This window comes from Lepidochelys kempii, chromosome 5 (assembly GCF_965140285.1).
Source record: "Lepidochelys kempii isolate rLepKem1 chromosome 5, rLepKem1.hap1, whole genome shotgun sequence".
Taxonomy (NCBI): domain Eukaryota; kingdom Metazoa; phylum Chordata; order Testudines; family Cheloniidae; genus Lepidochelys; species Lepidochelys kempii.
Genome location: NC_136384.1, coordinates 25,468,012 through 25,490,017, shown reverse-complemented (window position 1 = coordinate 25,490,017; position 22,006 = coordinate 25,468,012). Strand labels below are relative to the sequence as shown.

General features: G+C 40.2%; 1 protein-coding gene across 1 annotated transcript in view; it reads right to left on the bottom strand.

The window, feature by feature from the left end:
* IL7R (interleukin 7 receptor) overlaps positions 1 to 17,582 on the bottom strand; it is a 35,511-nt gene extending 17,929 nt beyond the window's left edge. Inside the window, exons 1-3 of the mRNA XM_073343747.2 lie at positions 17,446 to 17,582; positions 10,883 to 11,009; positions 1,138 to 1,292 (exon numbers count right to left, since the gene is read on the bottom strand). Of these exons, the coding sequence (XP_073199848.1) occupies positions 1,138 to 1,292; positions 10,883 to 11,009; positions 17,446 to 17,548 (385 nt within the window). The 5' untranslated portion in view covers positions 17,549 to 17,582. The remainder of the gene's footprint in view (positions 1 to 1,137; positions 1,293 to 10,882; positions 11,010 to 17,445) is intronic.
* Between the last annotated feature and the right edge of the window lie 4,424 nt (positions 17,583 to 22,006).

Sequence of the window (22,006 nt, the reverse complement as noted above, 5' to 3'; positions counted from 1 at the left end):
CTTCAAAACAACTCCTAAGAAGTTCTCACTTGCTCCAGGGAAGCATCCTGGCATAATTATCCGGGAGACTCTGTCAGTGTGGACTGGTCATATACCAAATTTGGAGGTGTTCTCATGTAGCTGTTTTCATGGTATGGATGAGCATTAATATTTTTATAAAGGTTTTAGAAGAAAAGGTTATTCTCCACCCCACCCATACACACTATCCATAAAAGAAAAATTAGGAAAGGGAACTCTCTCAAACTATTCACAAACAATTTACCCCGGGCTAAGGCCAAGCATGGAAAGTTTCAGACTCAAAGGAGAATATTTCAGAAAGATATGCAGGCAAATGAATAATAGGGACATCTGACCACAATTTTACTTTAAACCCCTGATCCTTCAGAAGAAAGTCTGACCTAACCATCACTTGAACAGTGTCTTGAGGATTAAACAGTTAAGTGCTTTCCCATACCCCACTGTGCAGAGTGTGGTGTATAAAGCTGAACAGAATAGAATAGAAGTGAATTCAAGAATCAAGGTTCCTCACCTGAGAACACTCTGACAAGGTGTCCCAGATATTTAAGGGACTGTTAGCTTAACTGTACCAATGGTGCCTGGACAAAGAGGCCAGTTTCTCAGGAAGCTAGGCTCCAAATCATTAGAGCTCAATACCATAACCTTGAATTGCATCTGGAACCAAATAGGAAGCCAATATGGAATACTGTTGTAATGTGCTTCTGACTGCCAACTCCACTACAACAGTCGGACTACTGCACTTTGCACTAGTTGGAGTCTCTAGGTGATCTCCAAGCACATCTGTATGTACAGTGCATTACAGAATTCCATGTGGCGGTGATAAAGCAAGGATAACTGCAGGAAGGCAAGCATCCCAATTGGCTACTGTCATTGCACCAAACTCAGATGGAAGAAAGGCACTTGGTCACTGGAGCCACCTGCGACTGTAGGAGAAACTGATAAGGAATATCTACGTATTTTCTGGGCTTAGGGCCACAAATTACCTTAACTCACCATGTCTTGATCCCTCAACCAGCCATCATTTCCTCCATTGTATTGGGAGTGAATGTTGGGTTTTGCACCATTTCCCCCCCAATCATTTACACTTCTTAATATTGTGTAAAGCACTTGGCATCTTACCAATATGGGTTACTGTCACACTCCTGCAGTACTTTCTGCATGACTCAAGGACCACACAAATGTCCTTAGGCGAGAGGATTTCATAGAAATATAAAAAATATGTGCTTTCCTGTTTCTCCATAGTCGAACATATACGCTCTTCAGTGGTGGTGGTGCTGTTGATCCAACATGACAGAGTTAGTTTCTTCTTAATTGTAATAAAAAAATTCTTAAATATTTTCCCAATGATATTTGAGAACAGATTTTCAGGTTCTAAGCACATCTAGTTCTATAGAGCAGAACACAAGCTCAATCCTGCAGGCACCTACTAAGCCCTTAGTGAAGTGGTTGCAATCAGCATCATTTCTTTGAAACCAAAGGGATAATACACAATAGTAAGTAATTTAGTAATATAGGTTTGAACAATCAGGCCCTACAATGGGGCTTTTAAAATTCATTCTTTATAGTTTATTTTAACACAGCTAATAAAGATAACAAAGAAAAGAAAGGTCTCTAACCTCGAGTAGAGAACTATTATCAGATTATACAAAAAGGCAGGTAAGAATCAAACTTCTTCATTATTAAGGGCAAAGAATAGTATAACAAAGACAATTGTTAACTGGTTAAGGAGATTTGCCTGACGAGTTATGTAACAATAATGCTATTTTTGTTATTCACCCCCAGTGTGGGGTTCATTATCAAGTAAAATCGTAAACTAATCTCCAGAATTATTCCCTTTTGGGAGAAGCAGGAAAGAAAGAGGAGTGTTGAAAGAGGACCAAATTAAAACCTGAAAGGTAAGTAAAAGAGGAGAGGAGAGGAATGATAGGTCAGAGACGGGGAGAGAGGGAAAAGAAAACAGAGGGAGAGGATGGGTTGAGGAGAATGGGAGGAGCTTAGGGCCTCAAGGGGACTTAAAAAAAAATGTTCTACTGTCACCAGGCTGAACAAGTGAGAGTACCATTCTTTGATAGCTGGCACATTTGGGACTTACTTCTGTCACTGTAGAATTAGACATTAGGCTATGATCAGAGTTCTACCACCAAAGTTTGTCAAGGGATTTCAGTTTCCAAGATAGACTGGCTTGCCTTAAGATGGCATGGCCAGCCTTAAGTGCCATGTTGTTGGACAGAAAGAAATTGACCTAAATATTTATCTCTGTCCAAAAAAGACGGATGACTGGGCAATCTAATATGTGGTATAAATTATAGCCTGCTGCATTGAAGCACCAGCATTTGTCAGATTTGGCTGCTCTGGACCTGAAACATCTACATGGAGTCTAGTTCATCCTCCAAAGGATTTTCTGATGGATCAATCTTAATCCCAAATCCAGTGAGCAATGCTTTATGTTGGAACTGATTTCACTGGATGTTGGTAAGGGAAATTGATAGCTCATGTTCCCATTGCTTTCTAATATTGCCACTGCTGATTGCCAATTTGCTTCATAGATAGAAATACAGACTGGCCAGTGACATAGGTAGGTAGTTTTACTTTTTCAGAAAGCTGTATGGGTTGAGGATCTGGTGCTGCAAAGGCAGGTAGGCCAAATTGGTGTTGTAGAGCATGTTTAAGTTGAAGGTGTTGCCATTCCTTCTTTGGGTCCAGTTGGGCGAGGAAAGGGCATGAAGGAATCATTTTCAGTGTGGTTTATGTTCAAGATCCCTTTGTTAATCCAATCAGGCCATAGAATGCATCTACAGGCAATTAAAATTTTGGCATTACCCCAAATTGAAGATTCTAAATGTCAGAAGGAATGACATTTAAACTTAGAAGCAACCAGACATCACATTTTCTTGGAGGCCAAAATTGTGACAGATTTCTCCCTAAGGTCTTCCTCTAAATACACCCATTGGTAGAATTTGGATAACTGTATATTAATATTTTTTTGATTGGTGAGTATCCAGCCTGACTTGAGCGAACTGAGGGGATTTTAGCTTTTAGTGAGTTCACTCCAAGTCTATGCACTAATAATTTCCCAGCTTTATTGCCTGATTTCCAGTATGTCTGTTTTAATTTAAACAAAGCAAATTCAGCCTGAGCTGCAGTTATTTTATTGGTTTTATACCTGAGGTTAGTCCTCTCTTGGAGTTTACCCAAAGAGGATAAAATTAGCATAGCTGATGGTCTGCCTCCTTGAGATTTCCTCCGAAATTCAGCAGTGTGGTATGTCTAGTTCTCTTTTCATGGGAGGAGTAGGATATTATTCTGCTTCTTAAGTATGCCTTGAAACTATCCCACAAGATCACTTAGGAGACCAAGGTATTCTCATTGGTCTCAAAGAAAAATTGTATTTTTTCCTTCACAAAGATTTTAAATTGTGTGTCTAATAGTAAAGAGGACCATCTTCTGGCAGCTTGCAGCTTTTCAGGAGACGAGAGCTGCAATGGCAAAGGTGCATGATCAGAGATCATAATCACTTTTATTTCATTGTTAATAACAGAGCTCACCAAGCCACTTGTTTCCAAAAAATAATCAATCTGTGAATATGTGGAATGCAGAGGTGAGAAAAAGCTGTAGTCTCTATCTGTTGAGTGCTGCAATCTCCATATATTCTGTACACCCAGTTCTTCTATCTGGGCCTTAATGGTCTGCCTAGCAGAGAATTGGGATGGTTGGGGTCTGCTCAATCTGTCCAAAAGCGAGTTTTATGCTTTATTGAAGTCCCCTTCTATAATCAAATTTTTTAGGGAGGAGTCAATTAATCTTGAAAATAATTGACTGACAAAGGAGGGATCATCTTTTTGGGGGCATATAGGATTGTATGTAATATCAGAAATACAAACTTCAACAAGTAAGGGTCTTCCCTCAGTGTCTTTATCAGTTGGTAGGGTTTGTGTGTTCAGTTTTTTATTGAACAAGATTGACACCCTCAAGATCTGGTTGAGTAATTTAAAAAAATGCCTTCACCAGTCCACACTTTCTAAAATCTTTTCAGCCTCAAACTCAGTGAGGTGGGTTTCCTGGAGGTTATATCAGCTTTCAACTTTCTTAAGCGAGACAATTATTTTCCTTTTTATAGGATTACCAAATACTTTTATGTTTCAAGAAGCACTTTTAACTAAGTTAGCCATAGGTACTCACAAAGGTAAGTATCCCAACAAACATCTTATGCCATACTCACTGAGACCGAGGGGTACAGGTAGGGTGAGGAGTCCAGTATGAAGGGTATTTGGGGAGTTCATAAAGAGTTTAGAGGGAAAAGAGAAGCTAGAGTGGCAAGAGGTTAAGTGGATAAGAAAGAGTTGAGAGGAGGTAGGACAAGGGGGTAGAGGGGTGTAAGAAAAGACAAAGGTATGAGAAAGCGGTGCTTTTGAGTCAGGGTGGGACAAAAGATCAGGAAGTTAGAGAAGGGGAAGCCCAAACATCCCCTTTGCCCCAAGTTAAATGCAAAATAGATCAATATTCCCAACTACCCACCCCTGCAAAAGGCTGTAATGGGGGAGAAGTGATGCACATCCCAGAGTACGTTTTAAATAAGGTTTCTGGGCTAAAATACACATATAACTAGGCATCAGATGTTAGAGGCTAACAAGACAGCTATCCGTTTGGGGATCCACTGAAAAAATATGAGAGGTGGGAAACAAGAAGAAACTACTCCACCATCTTTTCTAGACAAATGGGTCCAAAATCTCAGTGTATGACCTTTCAATGGCTAGCTCTTTAAAGAGCCATAAGAATTGAAATATTTCCCTCATCCTTGGGTATGTCACCAAATATCAACACCCGCAATTTAAACTGAATACATTACTGGTATGCTGTTCTTAAAAACACTATGAGTAAGAAAAAGAGACAGCAAACCCCTCCCCGCCTCCAAAAAAAACCCAACCAAACCCTATGAAAAACCAAACCAAACAAATCCCAATCTGAACAGTTTGTTAGGCAAATCAATTACCTCCAGTGTCTCAGTGAGAGGATATGATACAGTGACTGTCTCCACTGGGTTCTTGCTCAGAGGGATGTGGTGTGTTGATTTGAGTCTGTGAATGTCCAGTGGTTCTGTCTGGCTTTACATATGGGAAAGATGGAGGATATCGGGGGTGCAAAGCTGTGGGCCCTTTTCCCAATCCTTTTGCCTCTGATGACAACAACCCAGCAACACAAGGGTTGAATAGCAAAGGAAAATATCATGGCCACATACATTTGTCTGTTTAATTATATGGAGGCAATATAGTTTTCTGCTTCTGACAGTTTGGAGTAGCCATGGAGTTGGCCAGCCTGCTTGATTTTAAAAATAGCTGGAAAGGCTAAAAAATAGGTCAGTCCTTTCTCCTTGACCATCTTCCTTGACATATTGAACAGGGCTCTTTGTTTAACTACATCTCAGCTGTAGTTGGGAAATATTATTTTATGCCCATTCCAACTCAGGTTTCCTTTTTCTCTGGCTTTTTAAAGGATGGATTATTGTGCATTGTATATTAGGAATTTGAATATAAATCCCATGCGTTTGGCATTAGCTGAAGGTTTGGGGGCTAGGGAGTGGAGAGGTCTTTCTATGTTCAGCTCTGAATCAAGGTATAAGGAAAGAATCTGAAGTAGGGTCTTAGACAATAATTCTATTGGCCTGCACTTTTCCACTTTCAGAGGGAGCCTGACGACCCTCGAATTATTTTTTCTGGACCAGCCCTCCAGATCACTGATTCTATGTTGTAGCTTTTTGATCAGATATTGTTGCTCTAGTGATCCCAGCAGAGTCCATATTGTCTTTTAAGATACATATTCTAGTTCTGCCTCCTTGTTCCTGGAGGTTAGCCTCTGCAAACCTACTTAGTGTGCTGCAGTCATGGCTTTAATTTCAGGATTAATTTAATGCTCTGGTATTTTCCTAAGTAGGTTCTGCTCTTTAGATGTCTCCGTTAGCCTTTTATAGACTCGATCTAGGCCTATTGGGGACCCTTTTCCTTGGGCCATGCTGCCCTGCACAGGACTGTCAAGAGAACCTCTGTTTCTTTGCTATTTGTGGGGAGTTTGGGGAGGGAAAGGGGGGGAGTCAAAATTGGATCAATTTGCTGCTATGATGTTAAACAACAAGATTAACCATCCAGAGACAAAAAAACAGTGGCCTTAGTATTGTAGATGTTGATGGATTTTACTATGGCTGAGCAGGAGCTCTAGACATAGGCAGCTATTTTCCTGAGCTGGCTCCCAGAATCTCACACTGACATCCCTTATTAAGGAGCAGATTCTGTTACATAAGAACAACCATACTGAGTCAGATCAAAGGTACACCGAGCCCAGTATCCTGTCTTCTGACAGTGGCCAATGCCAGGTGCCCCAGAGGGAATGAACAGAACAGGTAATCATCAAATGATCCATCCCCATTCCCAGCTTCTTGCAAACAGAGGCTAGGGACACCATCCCTGTCCATCATGGCTAATAGCCATTGATGGACCTATCCTCCATGAATTTTTCTAGTTCTTTTTTGAATCCTGTTATAGTCTTGGCCTTCACAACATCCTCTGGCAAGGAGTTCCACAGGTTAACTGTGTATTGTGTGAAAAAATCCTTCCTTTTGTTTGTTTTAAACCTGCTCCTTACCTTTATTTATATGAACTTCAGTGAGACTCCTTGTGGAATTAGGTACTATGTCGTGTAAATAATGGGATCACAATATGGCCATTGCTTTTTAATTCTGGTTCCATGGGTGTACTGATCAAGTGCTACATCTGTGAAATCACACTAGGAGTTAATGGGCTGTGTAAGGAAAACCGAGGAGAGATTTTATCATTTAATTTGAGATGTTTGTGTTAAAATAACTTTGTTTTTTAAAAATCAATTTTGTCACAATTTAAAAATACAGTTCAAATGAGCCTTGTGGGGGCTGATCCCATTTAAGTCAATGGCAAAACTTCCCACTGATGGCAGCAGAAGTAGAATCATTACGTTAATTAAATGATAATAAATGATAATAAAAGGGGAAAAGTTACATGGCATATGCTCCTCTATCCATGACAACCACAGCTGACATGACCAGAATTTAAAACCAACAATTTAAGACCAATAAATTAAAAAACAGGGGAGAAAAAAGTAAACAGAGAATCACTGATTTCTGTCAGAAGCTGTCTGTGATCACACTTTTTAGAACCACATCTGATTATCTGTGCAGTTCACAGCTCAACAAAATCACAGAATGTAGGGATGTATTACAAGTGGAAAATGAGCACAGATTGAAGATTTTAAAGAATGGACATAGATGAAAGAATTTGTGGAAGACAGAAGAACAGTGGAGGAAGGGAGGGTTGATGTGACATATCACAATGAAAATGCACGGCATAAAATAGGAAGTTTAGTCCAGGATATTGGAACTTGGAAAAAATGATGGGTCACAGGGTGGCTGGTCCCTTTAAGAGGGAGTAGAGTCCCGTGCACCAGTGACTGGTCAGCTGCCTCCTGATTGGGTTTTAAAAGAGGGCAACTGGGTCCTTGGGGAAGGAGATTGGCAGGTGAGTGCTCCCTGAGACAGAGCATGAGAGGAGTCAGAGACAGGAGGCAGTAAGAAAGAGCTACAGGAGATCTGGTACAGAGAGCTGAACTCTCAGGAGAGTTGGAGCAGAACTAGGGATGAGAACTGAGCTGAGAACAAAGCTGGAGACACCTGACAAGGAGAAGGCCTGGACAGTGGCCCTAGGCAAAAGGGGAAGATCCCGCTTGGTCAGTGGAAGCAACAGAGTGGACCCTGGAGGGATGTCCCCTGAGCAAGGCTCGGATTCAGGCAGGGAGGCCTGGGAGGGAGCACTCTGGGGAGCATGCAGGGTAAAAGCCTGAGTGGAGGGGTGTGGGAGGTGGCCCAGAACAAGGGGTCGGTTCTGGAAAGTTGTTCCCTGAATAGGGTTGGACTCACAGGCAGGAAGGCCTCAGGAGAGGAACAAGAGTTGCCATTTTTGAGGTACAAAAACTTGAGACATCCAAGATGATCCTGAGCCCATAAAACTGGACTGCTGGCAGTGTGTACTGAGCACCCTGACAAATTGCCTGGGACAGCTACCTCAAAAAAGGGACTATGCTGGGAAAAACCTGAGTTGGTGGCAACCCTAAGTGGAACTCTGGGGAGATCTCTTGTAGTGGGCCCTGGTAACAGTCAGGAGACTGGTCAGTCTTTGGCAGTAGGACCTGGTCAGCAAGGCCCTGGCTCAGGGCAAAAGAAACAGGGAACACAGTGCTGCCGTTGAGTCTTGGGTGACGGACCTGGAGGTGCTGTCTCTGAAGAGGGGACTGGAAAAACTGTTTTACGTTTATATGTTTACTGTGAGTTTATTGAGAATGGTTTTATTACAAGGGTTTTGGGGGGAATTACTGCACTGGTGTCTGAGAATATGTTATGCCCAGAGGTGGGCTTTCTATTGGACACTGAGAGACTCTGTTCCTTTCATGGGCAGAAGAAAGGTGAAACTGAGTCAGGGTATATGTCTGTCATACAAGTAACGAAAAAAATGGTTCTGAGACAAAGCTTCCCTAATTTAACAAATTACATCCTGATAATGAGCAATTAGTGTAAAAACTCTTGATCCATGGACAAAAATGCTATTTTTCAAAAAGTGAGGCCAGGAGTGTGACGTTGCACTCTCTATGCTTTATGAAAATATGCTTGGAATGTGAATATAATGTAACTGGAATATGCTTTATGCAAAAGGTCTCTTATAAAGTATCGTTACAAAGCTTAAAATCTACTGAGTGTGTTCATCCTATTTGTATGAATGTATCATTCTTGTATCTGAAGCTAGAAATATGAAGTATTATTCTAAAGTTCTATTGTAATTATGCAAAGTATGGGCCATTAATGGTGGTTTAGAATCTTGATGGCTCCCATTGACCAGGATAATTGGTTGTAAATGGCTCTGTTTACTTGTAAGCCTTCCTGTGTTCATCTGAGTCAGGCCAGAAATAATGGAGGCTTGTGGTCTCACAGGACATGTGACCATGTCACCTGGTACTGGAATCCATCTTAAACCTGGTGCTTTTCCATTTAGAAGGAAGGGTGGGAACCCAAAACGAGACAAAAAATTCCTGCCTTGTGTCAAATATATAAAAGGGGGTGGAACAGAATAAAGGGGTTGCCAGTCATGAGAAATCCCCTAGTTACCACCTGAGCTAGAACTAACAAGAACTTTATTAGGGGAAAGGATTGGGCTCAGACTAAGAAGGAGTCTAGTCTGTGAAAGAAACTTATTGGAACGTCTCTGAGGGTGAGATTTACCTGTATTCAGTTTCTTAATGTATTAGGCTTAGACTTGCATGTTTTGTTTTATTTTACTTGGTAACTTACTTTGGTCTGTCTGTTATTACTTGAAACCACTTAAATTCTACTTTTATACTTAATGAAATCACTTTTGTTTATTAATTAACCCAGAGTAAATGATTAATACCTGGGGAGCAAACAGCTGTGCATCTCTCTCTAACAGTGTTATAGAGGGCAGACAGTTTATGAGTTTACCCTGTATAAGCTTTATGCAGAGTAAAAAGGATTTATTTGGGGTTTGGAGTCCATTGGGAACTGGGTGTCTGGGTGCTGGAAATAGGTGACTTGCTGAGCAGTTTTAGGTTAAAGTCTGCAGCTTTGGGGGCGTGGACCAGACCTGGGTCTGTGTTGCAGCAGGCTAGCGTGCCTGGAACAACAAGGCACGGTTCTGGAATCCCAAGCTGGCAGGGGAAACGGGCTCAGAAATAATTCCAGCATGTCAGGTAACAGCCTCAAGGGGGTCTCTGTGACTGAACCCATCACAAGAATTTGATCAAAGAACTTGATCAAGTTACAGTATAAGATACAGTTCTGAAGCTACAAAATAATTTGGCAAACCAACAGTCCGATAGGTGTTGAAGGTCATGTCAGACGTCATTGTAAAATTATTTCCAGCAGATTCTTTGAAGTCATGCAGCATTAGTGATCATTATGTATGTAGGAAACAAGAAAATATAATGTACATTACTAGACTTTTCTTATTAATCAAATAAGTTAATGAACCTCCATTTTCTAAAATGATACTTTTTAATCTCATTATTTCCACGGATAGGAAGCACCACGTCTCAATTTTTATTTCATTTGTCAGGAAAATAGAAAAATTCTAACAAATAAGAGAAAACAAGTAAAGCAACTATTAGAAGAATTGGAAAATCCCTTTCTTTTGCTGATTGTTACCATACTTTCAGTTTTGGGAAAAACAAGCCAAAGGATAAATCAAAAGTAAACCACAGAACCGAAAGTCTGACGAAGTCTGCCTCAGTGACAAAAACAGGGTTGAAAATATTGCTATGGCCCCATCTCAAAGCAAAGTTTTCTGATTTCATTGATAACTGTGCACATCTTTGTACAGAATATTTATTCTAGTGCATGTTTTCTGTGCATGGAGATGATTGGTTAATTTCTGTCTTGATTTAAATAATGGACACTTCCTCTTCACCCTCTTCAGTCTATATAGCTGAATTTTATTAAGATACTTACAGTGACTCCCAATGAAGTCAGTGGCATCCTGCATAATGACCACGTAGACTCTAGCCTAGTGGGAGCAGGATCAGACCCATCATGTACATTACAAATTTATTGGCATGTTCTGTACAAATTCCTTTCAGCTGATTAATTTTCCTATTTGGAGTTTGGATTCTGGCTCACCAAACTCTTGATTTTTGCAGAATATTGTATTCAAAACTGGTACAAAACTCAGAATGAGAACTTTTCCCCGTTCTTACATCCATGCTTTCCAACCTATGGCATATTGATTATTAGTATTCAGGAATTATAGTACCATGATTGCTGACACAGAATGTAGCTTCTTACCATATTGTAAGGTTAATGTTTGTATTGTTAAGGTCCAACTCCGTAAAGTTGCATGTTAGGGAGTGACAGCATTCCTTAATTTCCAGCTGACTGAAACACTCAATATCAACGTTCTCTAATTCATCATCTAAGGAGAAATATATGGAATGTTAATGAAGCAAATGACAGGGTTTGTTTGAAATAAAATTTAACAGTCTCACTGTGAAACAGCCTCTTTTCTTGTAAGTTGCTATAAAGGAGAAGCATCCAGTAGTTTAAGCCCAACATTTCAGTTTTATAAAATCATAGAAAGGGGTTTTCATTTTCTTTTTTCTGGGCTTATTATATGTCATCTCTCTGCACAAAGGGTGAATTCCATCCATTGTGACACTCACACTCAAGGACACACAGGCTAGCTTGTGTATCAGTTATAAAATGACATCATTCAGGAGCTAACTTATTGGTTTAGATATGCCAGTCTTGGCTTTTACCATTAATCAAACTATAAAAGAGTGAGTATTGATTTGATCTTGGAAGCCCTCTGTACATAGAACTCCCTTTGATGCATGCAATACACATACAGTGTGAAGTTATAATATATAGTGTTAATCTGCATGAATTTGAGATGGCCATATTAGTCACAGGTAGCCAAATATTAATTGTAAGAACCATGTACAAATGTCACACCAAGAGAAAAATGGGAACTAATCCATTTTCAAAAACTGTCAGCATTTTCTAGAAATCATGATATTGTGATTTTGAAGGTGTGATATCTCATGATGTGCTAGGCATAGTAAGAAATGTGTATGGAGCACCAGTAACAAACCAGGATTCCCAGAATATAGCATCAATCACTAGACATAAACCATATATGGAAAATTAACGTGGCACATCCTAGACTCCATTTTTCACACAACAGCACCATCACTCAGTTTGGCAAAAATAAAAGTTACTGTTTGAGAAGAAGGGGAGTTTCTGGCCAAGACTTAAAGGTTGTCTGTACTGGGGCTATTTGTACTGGTGTTTCAAACTAAGCTAAGCACCTTATTACTCTGCTGCGGCACATCTACACTGGAGGATACACCAGCTAATTACATTATTGTAGCTAAACAGGTACAAATAGCAGTTGTCTAGACAGGCCCCAAATTGTCCAAGAATATTCATAGACTACAAGGGACCATTGTAATCACTAGTCTGACCTCCTGTATAGCCCAGGCCACAGGACTTCCTCAAAATAATGCCTACATCAAATCTTTTAGAAAAACATCCAATTTTGATTTTAAAATCAATTTGTCCAGCCACTGGATCCTGTTATACCTTTCTCTGCTAGATTGAAGAGCCCATTATTAAATATTTGTTCTCCATGTCAGTACTTATAGACTGTGATTAAGTGACCTTCTAACTTGTTCTTTGTCAAGCTAAACAGGTTGAGCGCCTTGAATCTATCACTGTTAGGCATGTTTTCTATTTTTGTAATCCTTTCTAATACTTCAATCATTCCTGTAGCTCTTCACTGAACCCTCTATAATTTATCAACAGCCTATCTCTGCACAATAGCTCAGGCCCTCCAAACTTATGTTAAATGGACCTGATACTTTTGCTTTGCTGTCAGATTATTGACAAGAGTTAGAAAATTAAGGCAGAATTTTTAGAGGTCTCATTTCAAATCCCCTTGCACTGGCACAGGCGGTTGAGCACTCTGGCACATTTTGACTGTGCCATCCGTTTCTCTCAAATGTCATACCGTCAGGTTTGCAGGGAAATCTCAGACTTTCTGTCACATAACACCGTTTCTTCAAAGTTTGCCTTGATGAGTCATAAAACAATTGCTATTTGACTGGATGTTGCGTGTTTCGTATCCAAAGCTCTTGCATGTCAGACCAGGGAGAGCAAAATAAACAAAGTTCTGAGAGAAATATTTCCACCCCAACTTCCACCCCAAGTTCAGCAGAACTGATAATGAAGGGTTAGATTGTGAATGGCACCAGGGCAGGTCCACCAGGGAAGAATTGAAGGAGCTTCCTCCCCTCAGCACCTCTGCACAGAAGCTAGCTGAAAAGTGGGTAAGAAGCAGTGGTACTGTTCTCTGTAATGGTCCCTGTGAGCATTAGCTGTCTGAAAGCCAGGCTATATTAACTTCTGTTCCCTACTGCTTTCTGGGAATGAGAATGATGATATATGAAGCGTCATCCTCCAAGTCCCATCCATCTTCTTTTAATATTTAAGGGAATTGAATGCTGGAGAAAGATGTAGGATTGATACCCGTGGAGAAGGAAGTTCTCTTTTTATCCACAGAACAGGTATAGCCTGGGCAGCATCTGTGCAAGCATCACTCCACTGCCCTGCCAATGTGCCTCAACTCTGAACTGAACGGAGATGAGGTATTATTCATGGTTATTTATATTACACTAGTGACCGAGAGGCCTCCATTTAAAGCCAGGGCCCCATTGTGCTAGACATGGTACACACATATTGTAAAAGACAGCTCCTTCTCCAAAGAGCTTACAGACTAAATACCAAGACCTCACAGGTGGCTGAAAGAAACAAGCAAACAGGGAGGAGATGAGACAGGACAAGGTAACAATACTAATAGAATGTTTTCTCATAGTCTAGCACGGCACCCAATTTGTAGGTGCAATTGGCCAATCAGTAGCAGTGATCACAATAATCATTCTCTATGTCCATTCCATTTTTGGTTTCTTTGCGGATAGAAGCTCCAAGGTTGCCATTTAGTGCCAATTGTAGTGGAAATATTTTCTGTTACATGGACACCTGGACCAATAGCATGACATTTATTTCACTTAGACTATTAAAGAGAAACAGCTTCTAATCAGTACTAGTCTAGAACTGGCTTTGAACTGGTTTAATAGAGGTGAAAGTCTATCACAAGTCCTCTGAGCCATCTAGTCACATATAGACAATCATGTCCTATATGACCAGAGACTATGCAGCACTCTTAAGACTTCTGATACGATTACTTGACTTGTGTTATCCATAATTCTGGTTACATATGGGTAACATTAAAATTGTTTTGAGCATAAGCTTTCATGAGCGACAGCTCACTTCATTGGATGCATCCGATGAAGTGAGCTGTCGCTCATGAAAGCTTATGCTCGAATAAATTTGTTAGTCTCTAAGGTGCCACAAGTCCTCCTTTTCTTTTTGCGTATACATTCTAACACAGCTGCTACTCTGAAACCTGTCATTAAAATTGTTGTGAATTATTATTACTGTTTATTACTTATAATGACATTGTTTTGCATGGTTGTTTATATATGTAAATAAAGGCCATGTCATAATATGTATAAATGCATGGATTGTATCACCTCACCAAGTAAGACTCTCAAATAAGAATCCTCTTGTCGGCTGCCACAGTTATCTGAAAAGTTGTATTTATTCAGTACCCATAAGAATGGGACTCAAGTGGCAGAAGCTGTAAATCAGAATCCATCCTGTTGTCCTAAAGATTGAAAAATCTAAGGAAGATGAGCTTCTTTGTCTAGCATTTGAACTGTTGAATGTTTAAATAGTAAAGGGGTTCTTCAGATATTAGACTAGCATTAAAGGAGGAGGGCAGCTGACTTGCAATGTCTGGCACTGAACTCCTGCACTGTGAATACAACTTTTTTGAGTCATGAAAAGTATTTGTAACAGTAAAAAATGATCAGTTAAAATATTAGATTAGCAATTAGCATGATATGTGCAATTTAAGAAGAATTTTCATGTACCGTATTCTATGGCTTGAAATTAAATTTTGCTATCTGACAATCAACAATATACTTCTTTCCATGTTGGCTCCTGAACTTGCAAATCCTAACTCACACAAATAGCTGTTATCTTTCCCAGTGACCGCTACATGACTAATGATGTGAGTAAGGTCTGTATACATCAGTAAAAATTTGCAGGATCATGATCCTTTCCCTCAGATTTTAGGTAACTCAGACTGAACACCTAATCCTGATTTCATTTAAATCAGTGGGGAACTTTGACACTAATTTCAATAGGAGAAGAACTGGGCTCATAATCACTTACACTGTGAAGTGTTTAAGGCAGGCTCTTTTCCATGTTTGTACACCACTCAACACAATGTGGCCCCAATCCTGATAGGGGACTTTGGCACCACCGAAATATAAATATTTGCAGAGACTTATTTACATTCTTAACTTTTTGTACTGAAGTCCATAGGACTACTTACAGTATGTACCCTTGATAAATTGTACAGTCAATTGCTTGACTACACTTTGGTCCATTAAGAAATATAGTCAAGAGGCCAAATGACCAATATCAGTCAGGTTTATTGCTAAACACTAATATTAGAATGTACAGGAAGAAAGGCTCAGTAAGATACCAGTTTCTGGGAAGCTGTCTTGTGCAGCATTGTTAAATTCACCTTACACGGAAAGTGTGGTTCAGCTAGGAGTGTTTTTAGGATGATTTTACAAGTTATAAAACTTTTACACGTCACTAAAATCCAACCCATCAGTTTGTCCCAGCCCCTTAACTTGTTTCTCTGTGCCTTGCCTTGTCTTTTTTGGGGATATTAGCATTCCAGGTACTGGTCCGTGAAGGTACTTCCCCAGCTTATACCGTAGTAGAACATTAATGTATTTTGCCTTTCACAAGTTCCTTATTTTCGCATGCCAAAGCTGCCTTCAGCTTTGCAAAGTATTACGGGATGCTTAGCATAAGTGAACAGAATTATAAAAAGATATAGGACAATTCAGGCCATGTAACTGCTAGAAATATAGATACAATATAATGCCATATTGATATTGTGGGCTTAATGCATATTAATATGTGTGACATCAATAATATATATTGGTTAACAATAAAGTTAAGCAGAGGTGTAAATGGCTGCAGGATCAGGACCTTAAATTGCCATGGAGCCAAAATGATCGTTATTCTGGACAATGAGAGCTGTTTTGAGTAGTCTTTCTGGTGTTGCTGGCATCTGATTGAATATCTGCTGTATTTAGAAGTTATCTGGGGAAAAAACCCTTAAATTAAAATAGTTCTGATGTGAGCTGACTCCATCCTACAAACAGTTACCCTGTGAGCAGGGCTATTGAAGTCAATGGGACTATTTACAGGAGTAAGAGTTTTCAGGATCTGTTTCTGTTTCTAACCAGGGCCCAATCCTGTTCCCTTTGAAGTTGATGGCAAAGCGATTTTGACTGAAAGGGAGCGGGTTAATAATATATGTCAGAGATAAGCAGTCCCAATGATTTCAGAGACATTGATTTCAATATATTTTTATTAATGTTGATGTCAATGGGATTCTGTAAATACAAGAAAATAAGGGGAAAAACACATCATAAGCAGGTTTAAGTTCTGTAAACCAGTTTGTTTTTTATATTCTTCTAACCAGTGAAACTGCCATGTTCTGGTGTAATAAATATATAATTCATTGCAGATGGGAACTAATGGCATTACATCTAAAAGTTAGCATAGGTACACAGTAATTACTGCACCATTAAAAACAGAACCCATACTGCTACTCATCTAATAACAAAATGTTAGGAACCTAATGACTGGTAATTGAGAGAGACTAGTCTTATGTCAGTAGTCCTTATCTGCACAGTCCCATTGACTTTAATAGGACTACTCATGTGAGTCAGGATTATTCACGTGAGTAAAGGTTTTCAGAATCGGGTCCTAGGCAATTTAAAGGATCTGAGTCTCAAGTTGTGTGTCAGACAATATTCTCATTAGTGGCAATAAGAAATTTTCCTGAATGTAGTGCAGAGCTAGGTACAGAATGTCTAAATTGAGTGGAGTATTTACAAATTTGATGATTTCTGCTGAAAAATACTTTTAAGTGTCTAAGCAAAATAATTCAGTTTGTTGAACTAAGGTGATTATTACTGTAATGCCCCAGATGCAATTCTAGTGCCTTTATGATAAACATACATCCAGTGATGTGCTGCAGGTAGCTCCTAGAAGCTCCTTGTTTAAATGCTGCCCCCACCTTGCTGAAGGAGGGCGGGGAGAGGGCTAGAGAGCGTCCCTTGCATCACAGAGCCACTGCCTGCTTGAGATAACTTATCTCTGGGGCTCAGAAATAATCTTCTGAATAGGAAATGTATTGCCTCTGGAGTAGAGCAGATTGGACTGTTTCTGGCATTTTAAAACATTTTTCCCTATGAGGATTGTGAGAGCAGAATCAGTGCCTTATCCTTTTCATATGGCACTTCCATGTATTTGCAAAACATAATGGAATGAACTAATTCTTTACTTACCAGCCTTAAACAACTGTAATTCTTATACACAAGCAATGAGAGAGGCTAAGTAGGCCCTATCCTGCATTCCTTGTGCATCCCACTCTTTCTCTGGTTTTAATCGGAGTTTGGGGTGCACAAGGATGCAAGACTGGGCATAAGTATAGATAGATATCTGTGTAAATAATCCACCAGAATCACACAAATCCCATGCATAAAGCATATGAGAGAGGCAAACCTAACAGCTAAAATGTTAACACATTGTGTTTAATGGCTCCAGTTGCATGTTGTAGAAGTTTGAGGATCTCATTCAAATCACATTTTCAAATTATTCCTGATCCTGAAAGCAAATGTGAAATGACTCACCGGAATCTTCTCCTGAGGTAGAACCACTTTCTCCAGAAGTGGTGTGAAGAAGAAAAAAGAGTAAAATGGCAAACGCTGTGCTGGTCTGTGTCATTCTGAGCATATTTGTTGTGTGCGTGCCCGTGTGTGAGAGAGAAGCTCACTCAGTTGCTTTATACCCAGGGTGAAGTGTGAACCCCCTGCTCTGATAAACCAACCACAGGCAGGGGGAAGTGTAAACACACTGAAGAGGATGACAAGCTGTGGAGAGTGAGCCAGGAAGCCAGAGTGAAAATACTCGTGGAGCTTTTATTTTGAAAATGCCTCTCACTTCCAAACTAAGGGCTTAATCCAAAGCTCATTGAAGTGAGTAAACAGACTCCCACTGACTTCAATGTGGTTTGGATCAGGTCCTAAAGGCCCAATCCTTTTTCTACTGACATCAGTGGGATTTTTACTAGTAATTTTGGCGAGAGCAAGATAGGGCTCTTAGGTGAGATGGCTTGTGGTCCAGGAAGACCAGACACACCACAGAACTAGGGGCCAAATTTTGCCCTCAGTTAAAGCTGTGTCACCTCACTGAACCCAGTGTGGATACATGGTTGTCCAGGAGGGAGAATCTGTAAAGCGCTCTGAGATCTCCCATTTTCAAAGTGGTAGTTAAGAGCTATATATTATTATTAATAAATATAAATGCAATTATGTATTATTTGCTAAACACCAACAGCTTGCTTGATGCTGTACAAAACAAAAATAAAGACACTCCCTGCTCCAAAGAGATTGCAATCTAAAGGGTCAGTCCTGCAAACCCTTATTCATGTGATTGGTCTGTAAGCAATCTGGAACTACTCACAATTTTCAGGATCAGGACCTAAAAGAGAGACGCAAAGCGAGCAAGCCGCAGAGACACACAGAAGAGGTGTTAAATATTTCCTCCCCCTCTTTTTGTGTCTCCAACTCCTCCACACCAACACACACCAAAATAATTCAGGGGCAGGCTAGTCATTGACTAATGTGGGTTAGTGTTTGTGAGCCTATGTGATGCCCTGCTTCCCTTCCAGTGAACCACCACCACACAAACACAAAACTGTTAAGTGACTGTTTATCTGGTACTGTTGCTGCCACCATCCAGTATTTATTCACTCCTTGTCTCTTCTAGACTTTTAGAGTTAAACAGTTTTAGCCTTTTATCCCCAAGAACTGGAAAACCCAGAGCTACATTGTTGCATGAGGTAATTATTATGTAACATCACTTTAAGAAGTGGCAGTCAAGAGTCTAAATAACTGAGTAGCCTGTATCAGGCCTAGACATAGAGCTCATGAAAATGATAGATCTTACTTATTATGCTAAGAATAAATATCATCTAACATAGAAGCATTAAAGAAATAGTTTTATACACTGAAACCTCTCATCTTACTCTATGTTAGTTTAACTTGAGCTTCTTAACTATTTACGAATATACACATGCAATGTGCCATGACCTGTCTATATCTGATGTCACTTCTCAGTGCCAGCCCTTGATGCTGGGTTACTGTGATGGCCATGGGAGTCCCTCACTTTTCCTGAGGACTCTCTCCCCTCCAGAGCCCATCACGATCTAAGAGGTGAGGAGCTGCTGGGGTTCAGGACACCATGCTGAGCTCTCTTAAGGTTTTCCATCCTCATAGCTCTACTAACCTATCTTCAGTCAGCCCCCCTCTCCAGGCAAGTCTAGCCAGCCATTCTGTCAGACCCTCCAACTCCCAGTCCCAGATCTCCCTCCTTGAGATCCTCCCTCCAATTGTCACTTTGGTGAACCCACAAGAGTCTCCACCCCGTTTGGTGATGTCACCAGCCTCAACAGTTCATTCATGGTGGGATTTTGACAACAAAGCCATTATTCTAGTTCCTTCTTTGGGTTTCCATGGGGCTGATCCAAAGGTCACTGAAGTCAGATGGGCTTTGGATCAAGCAACCTTGAATTATGCAATCTCCCCTCCTCAGGTCCTTTGGATGAGATAACTTCTTATATCTCTAACCCCAACTCTACATGCATCCCAGATCCAGGGCGTTTTGTCTTAGGAAACATTGTGTAAAGATTCCAGAATCTGGCCCAACATTAGGCACAAAATTAGAAGAACATGAACCCCTTCACGAATACCAATTTTTGCTGCATTTCCAGATGCAACTATTAAAGCCTCAGACCTCACAAATGAATTGTATTCTGCTCATGAATCACACAAAAATGATATCTTAAAACAAAAAAACTTCAAATCCAGACTCCAGCGAGAAACTGCTGAATTGGAATTCATTTGCAAATTGGATACTATTAATTTAGGCTTAAATAGAGACTTGGAGTGGCTAAGTCATTATGCAGGGTAGCCTGTTTCCTCTTGTTTTTTCCTACCCCCCCCCCCAGATGTTCTGGTTTAACTTGGATTTAAACTTGAAGAGTGGTCAGTTTGGATGAGCTATTACCAGCAGGAGAGTGAGTTTGTGTGTGTATGGGGGTGGGGGGGATGTGAGAAAACCTGGATTTGTGCAGGAAATAGCCCAACTTGATTGTCATGCACATTGTGTAAAGAGTTGTCACTTTGGATGGGCTATCACCAGCAGGAGAGTGAATTTGTGTGGGGGGGGTGGAGGGTGAGAAAACCTGGATTTGTGCTGGAAATGGCCCACCTGATGATCACTTTAGATAAGCTATTACCAGCAGGACAGTGGGGTGGGAGGAGGTATTGGTTCATATTCTCTCTGTATATATAAAGTCTGCTGCAGTTTCCACGATATGCATCTGATGAAGTGAGCTGTAGCTCACAAAAGCTTATGCTCTAATAAATTGGTTAGTCTCTAAGGTGCCACAAGTACTCCTTTTCTTTTTACAAAAATGACACCATCTCTCTTTAAATTCTTCTTGTTTATCATTTAAGTGGACTTTCACTTTGATCATCTCTCTCTCTCTCTCTCTCTCTCTCTCTCTTTCAAAGCAAACTGAAAGAAAAAGGCTTTTTAGGCATAATATTTTGATTGAGCTTGTGCGATCTTATTATCAGAAACAATGTTGTTCAGGGGATTTCCAGTTTGTCACAGTTGTATTTTCTCTGGGTGGGAAAGCCGGGGACCACAATGAAAAGAAAGAAAAAAACTTATAAAGAAATAAACCAAACATCTATTTTGTTTCACTTTCTGAGCTTTGCTTCAAAAGTCAACTGCTCTGGGACTTTGTCTCCCTTCACTAAGGCCCTCATCCACCAAAACATTTAGGCAACTACTTACGTCCATCCCTATTCAATATGTACTTAAGCATGTGTCTAAGTACCATTGAAGTGAAGTTTCAAGATAAAAGTTAAAACCTTTTTGAGAAAAAAGAACATTTGTCTTTTTGAGACAAACTTAAGTCCTGGGTCTTTGAGTGCTAAAAGGTGGAAGAAAAATGTGGGAGAATTCATGCAATTCTGAGCCGGATCAGGGAAACACTGTAGAGTAAACTTTCCTGGGCAAGAAGCTTATGGCATTGGGAATGGTACCTTTAAGTGATTTAAGCTCCAAGACAGGAGGTCTGGGAGAAGGGCACTACAGACGCCCATGCTCTGTCACGTAGGGGCAGCTGGTAACTGTGTCACTGAATAAAGACTATTGCGTTCAAGAACGTTTGTTCCAGTGTGATTCTGAACACCATAGAGCTAATCTTCACATGTGTTTGTATAGTCCCTAGAACAATCCTGATTGGGGCTAGGAATATTATCAGTAATAGTAAATTAATAGTGGTCTTTGGTAAGCAGGCATAAGCTATACAAAAATGATTCAATAAGCCCATAGAATTACACATATGCAGGATTTATATGCAGAATTTCTTTTCCTTGAACTCTCTGACCAGCTAAATTAAAAATGGAGGGTGGTGAAGCAGTTGAAATAATTTAAAAAAGCTTTGCAGAATATATGTTTTTCTCATTTCTTGAAAATTTCTTGTTGACCAACTGTGTGTGCTCACGCTCAGCATTATGAGAAAATTTAGGGGGCCCTTAAGAAAATCAGCCCCTCCCAAATTGTCTCACATTAATCAAGAACAGTGGTGGCACCCAGAATAACCAGTTACTTTTGACAATGTATACCACATTGTACGTTCACAGATATACACATGTGGCAGTGATATCTCTCTGATAAATTGCAGATCTATGTGATTAGACACAATTTAACAGGTACCTTTGACTAACCTGCACTTTTCTCACTAATCCATCTCTGATGGAATTACTTCTTACATTCCAAACCTCAAAACATCTACCATTATTTTTTTAAATCAGCTGGACAGATAAATATTTCCTTCTTCCATCTCCAAAATAAAATGGTTGCTCACCTTCTCGTAACTGTTGTTCTTCGAGATGTGTCGTTCATGTCCAGTCCAATCAGGTGTGTGCGCGCTGTGTGCACAGTCGCTGGAAAGTTTTCCCTTAGCAGCTGGATAAGGAGTTGCTTGTGAGAAGGGTCCCTGAAGAGGGACGGGGAAGGAGGTTGGTAGGGAGGGTAGGAGCAGAACTGGAGAGAACATCCCACTTCTACCATGCAAAGAACCCAGCAGTCTCACATTATTTGGGACCAAGCATG